The sequence below is a fragment of the Chlorocebus sabaeus genome, chromosome 20 (genome assembly GCF_047675955.1).
Source record: "Chlorocebus sabaeus isolate Y175 chromosome 20, mChlSab1.0.hap1, whole genome shotgun sequence".
Lineage (NCBI taxonomy): Eukaryota > Metazoa > Chordata > Mammalia > Primates > Cercopithecidae > Chlorocebus > Chlorocebus sabaeus.
Window position 1 is genome coordinate 41,667,392 of NC_132923.1, and position 13,217 is coordinate 41,680,608.

Here is a 13,217-nt window from a genome sequence, read left to right on the forward strand (position 1 = left end):
CCCCAGGCGCCCTGCCTAGCCCGGGGGCGGGGCCGCCTCGCCGCCGACCCCGGTGGCGTGAGGGCTGGGGCTGGGGCGGGGGCCGGGGACTGCGCGGAGAGAGAGCGGGAGGGAGAGCTGCCCCCGCGGCCCTTCAATTGGCCGCACCGCCCCTCGGCGCAGAGGCGGGAGGAGGCGGCCCTCCATTGGTCGGGCCCGGCGGCCAATCCCCGAAGGCCCAGGCGGAGGCGGGGGCGGGGGCGGCCGGTGGGGAACCGCGGTGCGGGCGGGGAGCTAGGCGGGCGGCGAGCTAGGCAGCCAGGAGCTTTGGAGCGGACCTCGAGGCTCTGCGGCACACAGTCGGACCCAGTTGCCCAGGCACTGCCCGCGCCTCGCGGCCGCGACCGTTTCCTGTGCCGCCCAGAGGAGGCAGTTCCGAGCATCCCCCGCGGCGGCCACTCCTCGGGGCCAGGAGCGGGGAAGCGAAGTGTGAGAGACCCCGGACCCCAGCGCAGCCTCTTCCCGCCGCCCTAACCACCATGACCCACTTCAACAAGGGCCCTTCCTACGGGCTCTCGGCCGAGGTCAAGAACAAGGTACGCCTGGCTCGGGCGGGCGCGGGGACCCCCGGGGCAAGGGGTGCAAAGCGCGCCCGGGCTCCCTTGGGCTAGCCTGGCGCTGGGACGTGCTTCGTTCGCCCCTCGCGCTGTGGTTCACCCCTCTTTCCTGGAGAGGGGACGTCGAGGCGGCGCGAGCGTCGCTGCCTGTCCCGGTTGCGTCCCGTCCCCGGGCTCGCGGGGCCGGCTCCCGGGCACCCGCCTGGCTTTGTTCCCGCGCCGTGGGACGGGACTAGTGGCTGGCGATGGGTTCCCGGGCGCCCAGAGTCCCGCGGAGCCGGCCTTTCCGGCTGCGAGGGTCTCTGGGGCCGTTTGGTGGTTGCAGGACGCGCCCTCCGGGAAGGGGGCGCTCCTGCGTGGCCACTCGCCCTTAGGCGGAGCCCGTCCGCGCGGCCAGGGACCCGGCGAGCCGCTGCCGCAGCCCCCGCCATCTACCCGGGCCCCGGGTGCTGGCGGACCCCGCACCTCCCCACGGGGAGAGAGACCGCCCACTGTCCCGCCGACCCCAGGGCCCCCCGAGGAACGGGAGCCGGTCCAGGACCCATCGTAGTCTCCGATCTCGGTGCCTGGGAGGCATTTGGAGGCCGATTGCTGCTGCTGCTGCTGCCGCTGCCGCTGCCGCTGCTGCTGTTGCTCTTGCGGGAAATGGAGACAAAGCCTGAGCGCGCCACTGTGCGAGTGATGTCTGCTTAGGCTTGAGACTTTTTATAAAACACTGAGAAGTTTGTAGTACATTAGACTTTCACGACATAAAGGAGTATTTTTGTGGGTGGCTTTTGTTTAGGGCTTGTTTGCCGAGGCGGCTTATAGTTTGGAGCGATTGGGATTTGGTGACGCTCAGCTTTGCTACTGAGCCCAAGAATGCGTTAGGTTTATCTTTGGGACTTTTGGCCTGGGAAAGAGATGAGAGGCGTCCCCCTCCCCAAATCCTCTCCTTCCTTCCTCCCTCCCTGCATTCCAAGCCCATGACATCAGGGGTTTCAGGGGGAGAGACCAGCCAATCGGCGCGGAATTGCGCACAGAACGCTCATTGTCTCTTTTCTGCTGTTCTGGCCAAAGCGCCACAAAGGAGGGCTGCTGTGGTTTAATTCCCATTAACCTCCCGGGAGCCCAAGCATGTCAGGATTGCCACCGCACCGTCCGACCGCTGGTGGAAGGCACTGGCATTGTCAGAGCTGGAACATCCCGGGGCTGCGGGGGTAGGCGGTGTGAAGCGAATTATGTTGAGGTAATGAAGCGCACCGTTGTCAAACCCCCAGGGAGAGTTGTGGCTCTTGTCTCCCGCTGTTAGTCTGTACATCATACCGTCTTTGAAGCGAAGGGTTGATTTTAGTCTATGTATCTAAAGTTGAAATGTTTAGGTCCTTTACTTTTTCAAACGTCTTGCCCGTGTTGGACAACAGTTTGCTAAGCCGTTTTTTTAGAGAGCAGAAAGGTGAGTGGTGTACGATTGAATGCAAACCTCACCAACTGAAAAGTTTGTAACAAGTTAACTGATCCCTTCCTTCCAGGGTTTACAAACCGAACTTTAGGAAACTTTTCAGAGGAACGGGCATATCCAAAATGTTGGACGTGTTGTGAGACTTTTTGGCCTGGTTGTGCACATTCATTGTAATTCCCCCCAGTGATTCTTGGTTGGCAGCAGTTGAGTCTCTTTACTACCTTTTGCATTGTAAATGAGGTACTGATAACGTTGGCAGCCCTTCAAGTGACTTACTTTTCTTGGATGTTAATAATAATCATGCTAATTTCTTTTTTGCTGACTAATGTAGCAGCTTCTGCCGTGTTCCTGCTTAATACTGAGCAGACTCAAGGAAATGCATGCACAGGCTAGATCACTGTAATTATTATAAATGTTTAAAAACAGTAAAACCTCAGTTTTTAGAACATTTGGAAAGTTAGTTAGGAAAGCTGTGGATTTATCCCTTTAAGCACCAAACCCATTTTTTAATAACCCGTTTCATTTTTGTAGTCCTTTCAGACAGTATTCTTTCATAGGAAGTCTTTTCATCTTAACAGCAGAGCAGTCCTGTAAGGTGAGGAGGATTGCTGGGATTATCCAACATCATTTACAGATCAGTACACTGAAGCTCAGAAAGATTTGCTCAAGGTCACAGAAGTTGGACTGTTCTAAGAATTTTAACTCTAAAAGCGATGTCTTAGTTGAGTGAAGTACTTAGGGATGTTCTACACAAGACTCTGCTGTCTGTCGCCTTCCCCCCACCTTTTTTTTTTTTTTTTTTTGAGACAGAGTCTTGCTCTGTCGCCCAGGCTGGAGTGCAGTGGCGCGATTTCAGCTCACTGCAACTTTCGCCTCCCGGGTTCAAGCGATTCTCCTGCCTCAGCCTCCCAAGTAGCTGGGATTACAGGCACCTGCCACCACGCCGGTCTAATTTTTGTATTTTTTAGTAGAGACAGGGTTTTGCCACGTTGGCCAGACTGGTCTCCAACTCCTCACCTCAGGTGATTTCCCCCTGCCTTGGCCTCCCCAAATGCTGGGATAACAGGTGTGAGCCACGGCGCCCAGCCCTTCCCCCCATTTTTGCTACCCACCTGTCACTTCTTGACATTGTGATTATTTATGTGATACTGTTTCTGATCTGTTCGGGACCTGGGAATCAAATAGCTGTGTTTGCTAGGCCTTTGTATGAGATGCTATATGCAAAAGTGACATTGTGTGGTTTGACACTTTTTGATTCCTTCCTGCTTTTTCTTTATTGCATAATTGATACATTGCTTGAATGCTAGATTTCCCCCATCCACCCCCAAATCTCATTTAACAAAGAAGTATAGAAACATCCTGGGCAGACAATGTGGAGTGGACCTGGGAGTCTAGCATATGTGAGTTCTAGTCCCCGTTCCGCCACTTCCTGCCTTCTGTGATGCTGGGCAAGCTACCTGACATCTGTCTCCTAGTTTGTCATCTGTAGAATGGGGGAGAACAATAGTTGCCACCCCTGAACACCATGTTGTGGAAATGTGTCTGGCTTATGTTCAGTACTCAGTGACTGTATTGTAGCTATTAGCTCTTAGTAACAGAAAATTAGTTATTGGTATTATATTTCTAAGATATTTATGTCCCTGCCTCTTCAAGTAGTTGGTTTGTATTAATACCTTTTGGTCTTGTTATATAATATTCTAGCTGTAAAAGCAGTTCATCAGTGAATTGAGGAAGTCTCTGATTTTAAATACTTTAATCAGTAAAATTTCAGGGAAAAATCTTTAAGACATTTGATTGGCAAGATGATAATACATGGCAGAACACACAAACTTACTTTCTTTAATAGGCAAGAAGATGTGTGAAAACAGCCTAAAAAAAAAAGAAAAACCCTAAGAATTCCAGTCTTTCAGTGTGGAATACGAACAAAGTTTCTTTAATAACAAAGAAAAAAATGACACCAAATGATCAATAACTTGTAGTTTACAAAAACTATCAGAGAGTAAAAGGTCCAGGGAAAATGCAGACACTGGTGTATGGATGGTTCGATGGAGGATGGAAACACTCGTAAAGTAATGGGCCCTACAGGTATTCTACAGGTTGAGCCAGGCCCTTGAATGCATCTTGGGAACCAAAATGAAAAGTGAAACAATTCTGTGCCTCATAAACCATGAAAAAATATAACAGGTACTCAAGGGAAGCACAGCATTTCCTGGCAAAATGTTGGAGTGGGGGTAGTTTCCCGTAAATTTGGACGGGAAAAGAGGACGCAGTGAAGCATGTCTTCATCAGACTTGGAGTAAATGCCGCAGGAACCTTTCTTACAGGTCTCAGGGAAAGTGGAAAAAATAAATTGACGAATGGGGAGCTGAAATAATCTTACCTCGGTATGTTTTTTTGGGAGGCGGCTAACTGAAATATTAAGAAGCATGGAATTGGAATGCACATTCTTCCAGTCTTCTGCCCCCCTGGAATGTCTGATTTGAGCAAAGCAGCTTCCCACGGGATCTTCTTGGTTACAAAATGGTATTTCTCAACACCTAAAAACCATCTTGAAAGGCTTATTACCAAAATCTCTGGTTGTTGAAGTTAATCATATAGTAATAATTTGACAGGACCAGTGTCTGCGGAGTCCTCCCAGCCTGTTTGCCGGCTGCGCTTTAGACGCACAGCTGCTCTGAGGGTACTTCTGATAAGAGTAACCCAGGGTGACCCAGCTGTCAATTATACCCGAAGGTGGTTTGCCTTGTCTTGCTGGTAGAGCACCAGAATCTTGGTAAAAATGTGTTGGTGGCCTTAGCTTTTTTCTTTTTCATCTTGAAAGTTCAGAAATTGGTTTTTAATTAAAATATTTTTTTGTTTGCTTATTATCTGTCTCTTCCCACCAGAGATAAAGCTGTCTTATTCACGGGTGTGTCTCAAGATATTTTAGAATATAGTTTGGCACATAGCTTGTGCTCAATTAATATTTGAATATTTGTTGATTTAATGAATGTATTCATCGGGAATAGATTTTGCTACCTCTAGACATAAGAAGTTAGAAATTAACTCTGTAGTCTAAGATAATTCTGTAGTACAGTGTGATGATTTTGAAGGATGTGGTTAAAAAGAAAATATTCTAAAAACTATTTTATTTTTTTATCTCACTATGTTGCCCAGGTTGGTTCTTGAACTCCTGGCCTCAAGTGATCCTACTGTCTTGGCCTGTTAAAGCACTGGGATTACAGGTGTGAGCCACCATTCCTAGCCCTGTTTGTCTGAAGTAGTTAAATAGTTAATATTACATTGAAATTTTTCATCTTTGCTGCTGATTTTGGGATTATCTCTTAAGATAGATATTTTGACTGGGCTCTTAGACTTCCAAGTTAGGAATGGTAGAGGTGTCCTCTGCAAGGATTTGCCCAGTGCCTGCATTTTCCTGAATACTGCTGGAGAAGGGGCCATTCAGCCAGGCCAAGGACTCTGCTCCTGGTACGAACCAGCCATTGCCGTTGGTCTGCTTTAGTTTTTGTTTTCCTGTCTTGACCAAAACAGATAAATAAGATACACTTTGCTGAAGCGACAAGAGGTACTATGCTTCCTCTTTAAAATGCTCAGCCTTATTTACTCTGGAGTTTTAACGAGGATTATTATCAGGCTCACTGATTTTTTACAGTCTAACATTTGTGGAAATTGTTCTGTCTCTAGCCACTCTTTTAGATTTCAGAAACAATCTTGACAATGATGACATTGCTAATACTACCATCAACAGAGGTATAGGCTTTTTTTCCCCCTATGCCTGTTTCCCTTCCAGGTTGGGACATGAGGGTTAGTGTTTCCTGCCTCCTTTCCCTCTTCAACAGTGTATTCTTAAAGCCATAAAGAATCTGATCTGCCGCATAAAAAAAGTAAGCACAATTGGATGGTTTTGGTTTTTCACCCATCATTACCATTGTATTCAGGAGAGTGAGGAAATGCATTTTATTCACTCTCTTTTTAATTTTTTTGAGATGGAGTCTCCCTCTGCTGCCCAGGCTGGAGTGCAGTCGTGCGATCTCAGCTCTCTGCAACCTCCACCTCCCAGGTTCAAGCAATTCTCCTGGCTTAGCCTCCCGAGTAGCTGGAATTACAGGCACCTGCCACCACATCTGACTAATTTTTGTATTCTTAGTAGAGTTGGGGTTTCACCATGTTGGAAACTCCTGACCTCAAGAGATACACCTGCCTTGGTCTCCCAAAGAGCTGGGATTACAGGTGTGAGCAACTGTGCCCAGCCCTGCATTTTCTTTCTCAGTGAAACTAGGTGATAGTTGGAGAAAGCTTGTCCTTAGAATTTGTTGGCAAGTTCCATTTAAATCTAGGCATTACCCTCCTGTAGCATATACCTTGTGCATTCGCACTCCTTAACTCTGAACTTATTTTATAGCCCAAATGGGCTCTTAACTGTTATTCATGTGTACTTGTACCCTCAGATTTTTGTTAAGGATTCTTGGAACTCATAGGTAGATCCAGGTTGTTTGTGGGGACGAAGTTTATATAATTTTGGGGTCCTCATTATGGAAAATAGATAAATATCTTTTAAGTTTTACACAAACCTATAGCCATGTGAACGCTTTTGAACTTGAAGACTTCCCCATACCTGTCATACAAGGTTCTTGTCAGAGGGAAAGTAGAGCTTAGTGGTTAAGAACATGGACTGTGGGAACTGGGTTGGATTCCTGGTTCTGCATCTTACTGTGAACTTTGGCAAGTGACTTAACCTGCCTGTCTTGTCTGTAAAATGAGGCTATCATGATGCTCATCTTTATAGGGTTGTTGGGAGAAATAAGATAGATAATCCATGTAAAGTGTTTAGAATAATGCCTGGAATCAAAAGCCCACATGATGTAAATTTTAGCCATGGTTTTTCATCTGGAGACTGGTTCTCTGCTAATTAGGCTCAGTCTTGTGTTCTGAGCTGCTTTTGCCTTCTGGATGTTGATATTATTTCTAGAACTTTAATATTCATTCATGAATCTGTTTGTATCTGCCTGAGATTTCTGGTGGGTAGGGGACCATGACACCAAGCAATACTACTGTGTTTCATTTCTGTGTCAGGAATGTGATCTGCCCCAGAGTCCTTATCCAGGACTCCACCCCAAGGCAGCCTGTGAGGCGTTTCCACCGTGAAAGCACCAGGTCTGTAGATCTGCACCGTTCTGTCCACGTTGCCCTTGGGGCTGAGGACTTCTCTGTAGAGCTGGAGGTCTTGCTTACTGGGCGTGGTTGTATTCTGCTTTTTCTAAGAGGTTGATTCCTTTTAAATAAGATACATCTTTCCTTTCTTGGTTTCAGACAGGGCTTGTATTCCTCCACAACTGGCTGGTTAACATATTTTCCTTCAAGTGTTTGAATTTGGCTTGCTTGAATCTGGAGGCTTTGAGTTTATGTGCTCTTATGAAGTCTCTACCTAGACCTGTGTGAAGCAAGTCCTTGAGTGGAGAAGACTAATTCCTAGTTTTCCCCCACAAGGTAGGGAGGGACCAGGAAAGTTCAGGGTGTGGGTGTGACTGTTGGGTGCTGTGTCTGCAGTGGGAAGGCCAGAGAATTGGAGGCATGAATGCAGAGAAAAGAGGAGGCCTTTTGTACTTCGAAGGACTCTTCTGGGTGAGTTGTAACCTAAGCATTTATGGTTATTTCCCCTCTCCTGGAGAATTTTCCAGGGAACTCTAGCTGTGGAGTGGCCACACTGGGCGGGCTATGGCTTCATCATTGCTTCTTCCCGCCTCCACTGCCAAATGTTTGGACACTGATCCTTCTCCATTATCTGCAGCTTCTCACCCTTAATGTTACCCAGGCTCCACGAATGGATAGTGTGTGCTTCATTAGTGCACACTTCCCTGTCTCCTTTTGTTTCTTGTGGGAGGAAATAGGAGAGAAAACAATCAATACCATGTGTAGCAAGTCTCTGTCATGCTGTTGGTTAATTCAAACATGTGATTCCACTTTGAATGCAAAAATAGCAACAGCAATCATATTATGCTTCTAATCGAGTATAGAAATTATACGTACATTAGGCATCATCTTGTGAGCTTGCTGTGGTCCTTGGCCCTTGGCAGCTGAGCTGGAATCCTAGGGCTGCTCTTTGGAGTCACCTATGGCTAGATGCCTTCCCCTGAATGGTCCCATTCTCTACTCTGAATACTGGGGCGCATTTGTTTCTGGATTTTCCTTATCTTTCTTCAAAGACCTGGATATTGTATTTTTAAAAAACCCCATCCCCACCTGTCCCCGCTTACACACACAAACACGCATTCTTTGCCAGCCAGATTTTCATTTCAAGGTTTCTTCCTCTCTGGGCTTTCCCCTGCTTCTTTTTCTTCTTTAATGATACCCTTTCCTGCAGTCGGCCTTACATCACCTTCAAAAACATGCCTGTGGCAGAAGGTTAGTCTTCATATGGGCCAGGGGGAGAGTAAAAGTGTTTTTAGTCTAAAATAGCTCTGCTAAATATCTTACGAATTTTTTTTTGCTTGACGGTCTTGCTCTGTCACCTGGGCTGGAGTACAGTGGTGCGATCTTGGCTCACTGCAACCTCTACCTCCTGGGTTCACGCCATTCTCCTGCCTCAGCCTCCTGAGTAGCTGGGATTACAGGTGCATGCTACCATGCCCGGCTAATTTTTGTAGTTTTAGTAGAGATGGGGTTTCACCATGTTGCCCAAGTGGGTCTCAAACTCCTGACCTTAAGTGATCCACCCATCTCAGCCTCCCAAAATGTTGGGATTACAGGTGTGAACCACGGCGCCTGGCCTTATGATGAACTTTTGAACTGTGCTGGCAACGCCCTTTGGAATTAAGGATTCCTGTGGGCTTGTTTAAATCAATGCCTCCCACCCGCTGCTGACTTTTTTCTTTTCTTTCTTTCTTTCTTTTTTTTTTTTTTTTTTTGTGACAGTCTCACTTTGTCACCCAGGCTGGAGTACTGTGGTGTGATCTCGGTTCATTGTAACCTCTGCCTCTCGGGTTCAAGTGATTCTCCTGCCTCAGCCTCCTGGATGGTTGGGACTACAGGCCTGTGCCAGCCTGGCTAATTTTTTGTATTTTTGGTACAGACGGGGTTTTACTATGTTGGCCAGGCTGCACTCGAACTCCTGACCTCAGGTGATCTGCCTGTCTCGGCCTCCCAAAGTGCTGGGATTACAGGCATGAGCCACTGTGCCCGGCCCAATTAGTCCTTTCTACAGCTGGGCAATATATTCATGTGCATTAGTCTGATATGATGATATTGGTGGTGGGTACATGTGGATATATTGTCACATCTTCATGAGTTAAAAGGACTTTATGTTAAGCCAGAGTCTAAGCATCTTCAGGCAGATAGCATAGTTGCTGTGCTAAGGCTGTGTATAGTACAGAGAGTTCCTGTCTCTCAGCTTGGTTGTGGAGTAGGGATGGGGGAGCATCCAGTGATGGAAAAGACTTAGACTTGGAGCCAGATCTGGGTCCGAATCCCTGCTGAACCCACAACCTTTGGACAAGTCATCTCTGCATGAAGACAGTACATCTACCTCAGGGTGCCATCTTCCTTTCTTATGAGAACCACTTCTCTTTATGCAAACAGTTCCAAAATAGAAGAGTAAATAAGTGAAAGTATCCTGTATACCTTACCCCTACCCTAACTGCTTGTACTGCTTTGAATATTGTTCAACCATTTTGAAAATTGAATTATAGTCTGTGGTATGGGTTTCCACTGATTATTCACTGCTTCCCTACTGGTAGATATTTCCTTTAAAAATACTTATGTAGAAAAGTGTGTAACTTTTGACCTAACATTTAAATGTATTCAGGTATTACCAAATTATTCTCCAAAAAAATTAGTTCCTACCAATGGTAAGAAAGAGGAGGAGGATCTTTTGATGTTAAGAAAAAAGTAACTTGTTTTAGTTTCTTTATTACCAAGTCATGAGTCACTGACATCTGTAATCCCTACTCCATCCCTCATCCCCAGCAGACTCAGGTGGGAGTTGGCAGTGGGATGGGATGAGGGCATTTCTTTCACAAATTATTTGATAATAGCTTTTTAAACAGGAAGCTTGGCCAGGCATTGTGGCTCACGCCTGTAACTCTAACACTTTGGGAGGCTGAGGTGGGCGGATCACCTGAGGTCGGGAGTTCGAGACCAGCCTGACCAACATAGAGAAATCTTTTCTAAAAATACAAAATTATCCGGGCATGGTGGCGCATGCCTGTAATCTCAGCTACTCAGGAGGCTGAGGCAGGAGAATTGCTGGAACCTGGGAGGCAGAGGTTGCGGTGAGCCGAGATTGTGCCATTGCAATCCAGCCTGTGCAACAAGAGTGAAATTCCATCTCAAAAACAAACAAAAAACCCAGGAAGCTTTAGGTAGCATTAAAATGATATCAAAATGGCTATCAAATCATGTCAAGTAAGTGGTTTTTAATGATATATTGAATTCAAAGGAGGAGATCTTTCCAGTATCTTGATTGGAATGGCCAGCAAAGCATAGACGGAAGGATAAGTGTTGACATTTATTGAGTTCTTACAACTTATGTGAATTGTAACCTTCTGATGTAAGTGCTGTTAATGATCTCTGGTTGGCAGGGAAGAAAACTGAAGCAGAGGAAACTTGGTGCATGGTGGAAATGGGCTTCTAATCCAAGCATTCTGCTTCTAGAGTCCTTGCTCCTAACCATTTTCATCTGAGGCCAGAGCTCAGGGAGAATTGACATCTTTCAAGAAGAGAAGGTACTGAGCCGGGAGAGGGCAGACCCGAACAAGAAGTCCCAGTATAAAGTCCTTTAACAAGAAGCTGGAGGAGGAGAGATTAGAGGGCCCGCCTGGAAAATACTAGGTGCTACAGAGAGGCCCAGAGGATGACTGGAGACAGTCATCTCCAGACATCCAGACATCCAGATGACTGGATTTGGCTACTGAGAAGTCACTGATGATCTTTTTTTCTTTTTTTTGAGACAGGATCTTCCTCTGTTCCCCACTCCCTGCAACCCCCTTCCCCCGTTTCCCCCCAGACTGGAGTGCAGTGGCGTGATCTTGGCTCACTGCAGCCCTGACCTCCTGGGCTCAAGCAATCCTCCTGCCTCAGCCTCCCAAGTAGCTGGGACTACAGGCGTGCACTACCATGCCTGGCTAATTTTTTGTATTTTTTGTAAAGACAGGGTTTTACTGTGTTGCCCAGGCTGCACTGGTGATCTTTCGAGAGATCGTTGGTAGAGCAAATTTCCAGGGGTTAGGAGAGAGTACTAAGTGAGGAAATGAGCAGGCTTGACATGAAATAAATGAGAAACAGGACAGTGTATGAGACTGGCAGCAGGTTCAATCAAAGATTTGCCATTTCAGGGAAGACGGGGTAGCCTGTGCCTGTTGATGGACCAAGTAAAGGCAACAGCCCAAAACAGATGGTGGGTGGGGGCAAAGCAGAAGGGCAGGAGGGTCAGTGGGAAGAGAAGGGGCCCAGCTGGGAAGGGGAAGGGAAGAGGACCATGAAAATGCAGCACTGATGTGGAGAAGTCATCTTTTCATCTGAAGTAGGGGTGTCACTTTGCTCCTGACGTTATTATGCTGGGGCCACTGATGTCCGATGGGGAAGGGAGCAGGAATAGGAAGAGATGGCCCAGGCTGAGCCCTGCCTGTGAGTGCACTGCTGATTGGGCTGCCCCTTTGGAGCTTGGGCGCTGGCTCACTCTCCTCTTTCCATTGGCCCTTGATCTGGAAGGGATGGGAAGTTGGGTTTATTTTGTTAGAGCCTGGTTGTCTGTAGCAAGCCTTTACTGTGTAATCTCCAAGAGACCTTTGTGTTGGGGCATAGCACTCTGATGGAAGATGTAATGCTTTCAGGGGAACTTATATTCCCTCATCCATGCTCTCAGATTGCATTACAATTATGTAAAATATGGAGTTTACCTTTACTGTCGATGTGAAGGGTCCCCTGTGACCTCATCATAAGACTTCAGGACTGGAAAGGGGAAACCATGTTCAGACTGACTTCCTTTTAGAAGAACTCTGAATCTTGTAGTTGATTATGTCCCTCTTTGTCTTGGTGTTTAAGAAGCTTGGACTTCAGTTTGCATCCAACCTATCTTTGGGTATTACCTGTGTAGGACTTGGTGGCATGCAGGTGTTTGAGCCGTCCCTCTGACTTCATCTTTTTTTCACACATCTTCATTAAAAGCAAAATGAACCTAATGGCTTTTTACTTAGGGTCTCAAAAAGTACAAAATATCTTTGTATGCTATTTCATAAGGCACAGTATGAATATTTTTAAAAGAAGGATATGGGACCAGCCTGGGCAACATAGGGAGACCCCATCTCTACAAAACATTTTTTAAAAAGTAGCTGGGGTGGCACATGCCTGTAGTCCTAGCTACTTGGGAGGCTGAGGCAGAAGGATCGCTTGAGCCTGGGAGGTTGAGGCTTCAGTGAGCTATGATCATGCCACTGCACTCCAGCCTGGGTGACAGAGCAAGACTGTCTCAAAATAAAAAGAAAAGAAAAAAAAAAGAAAATGGGAAATTCTATCCTGCTTTTTAACGGAAATGTCATATTTTCTCATTTTCATTGGGGAAAAAATGGTGCTCTTTTGCACAGTTAACATATCTGTAAGATTCCATCAGCATCTATCCCATGTTTAAAATTAGATGTTTCCTCTCTGTTCATACCTGGTTGTGTAAAGCCACCTTTCTCAAATGGACAGACTCCATTGTAGTAAGCAAAACAGCATTTGCAATCTGAGATCTAGACCTGGATCTAGATTCCAGGAGGAGTTCCAGATTTACTAAGGCTGACCCAAAGGGCTGAGATCCCTTTTCTCCTTGGCCCGCTTTCATGCCTTGTGCTGATAATAACCCTCAGTAAAGGAGCTGCGTGGTGTTTTGACTCAGTTTTGGGGTTGGCAGATGGGAGCATGGAGATGAGTGTGATCAGTGATCTGTGAGATGATCCCCAGGCTGGTTGAGACCAGTTCCTTCTCAGAACAATACAGCGAACTTTTGGGACAATGACGTTGAGGTGGATTTCTTGCCTTCCTGGAGTCACAGTAGACTGTGAGGCTCGTCCTGTGGAGCAGGCTTGCTGAAGAGTTGACGAGGAGTGAGTGTACATTCTGCAACTACAGAAAAGTTGCAAACATGTCATGTGCCTTGTCGTTATGGAAAGACAAATGACAGCTCTTCAGTGTTACCCATGCTCCTG

At 46.8% G+C, this 13,217-nt stretch overlaps 1 protein-coding gene across 2 annotated transcripts in view; it reads left to right on the top strand.

Moving 5' to 3' along the window:
* Positions 1–234: 234 nt before the first annotated feature.
* The window catches only part of CNN3 (calponin 3), a 30,475-nt gene continuing 17,492 nt past the window's right edge, over positions 235–13,217 (top strand). The window contains exon 1 of one of the 2 annotated variants that reach the window (XM_007977891.3): positions 235–575. In XM_007977891.3, coding sequence (XP_007976082.2) covers positions 519–575 — 57 coding nt within the window. In that variant the 5' untranslated portion in view covers positions 235–518. Of the gene's footprint in view, positions 576–1,705; positions 1,825–13,217 lie in introns of those variants that run through there. The other variant, XM_007977894.3, reaches the window with a different exon arrangement.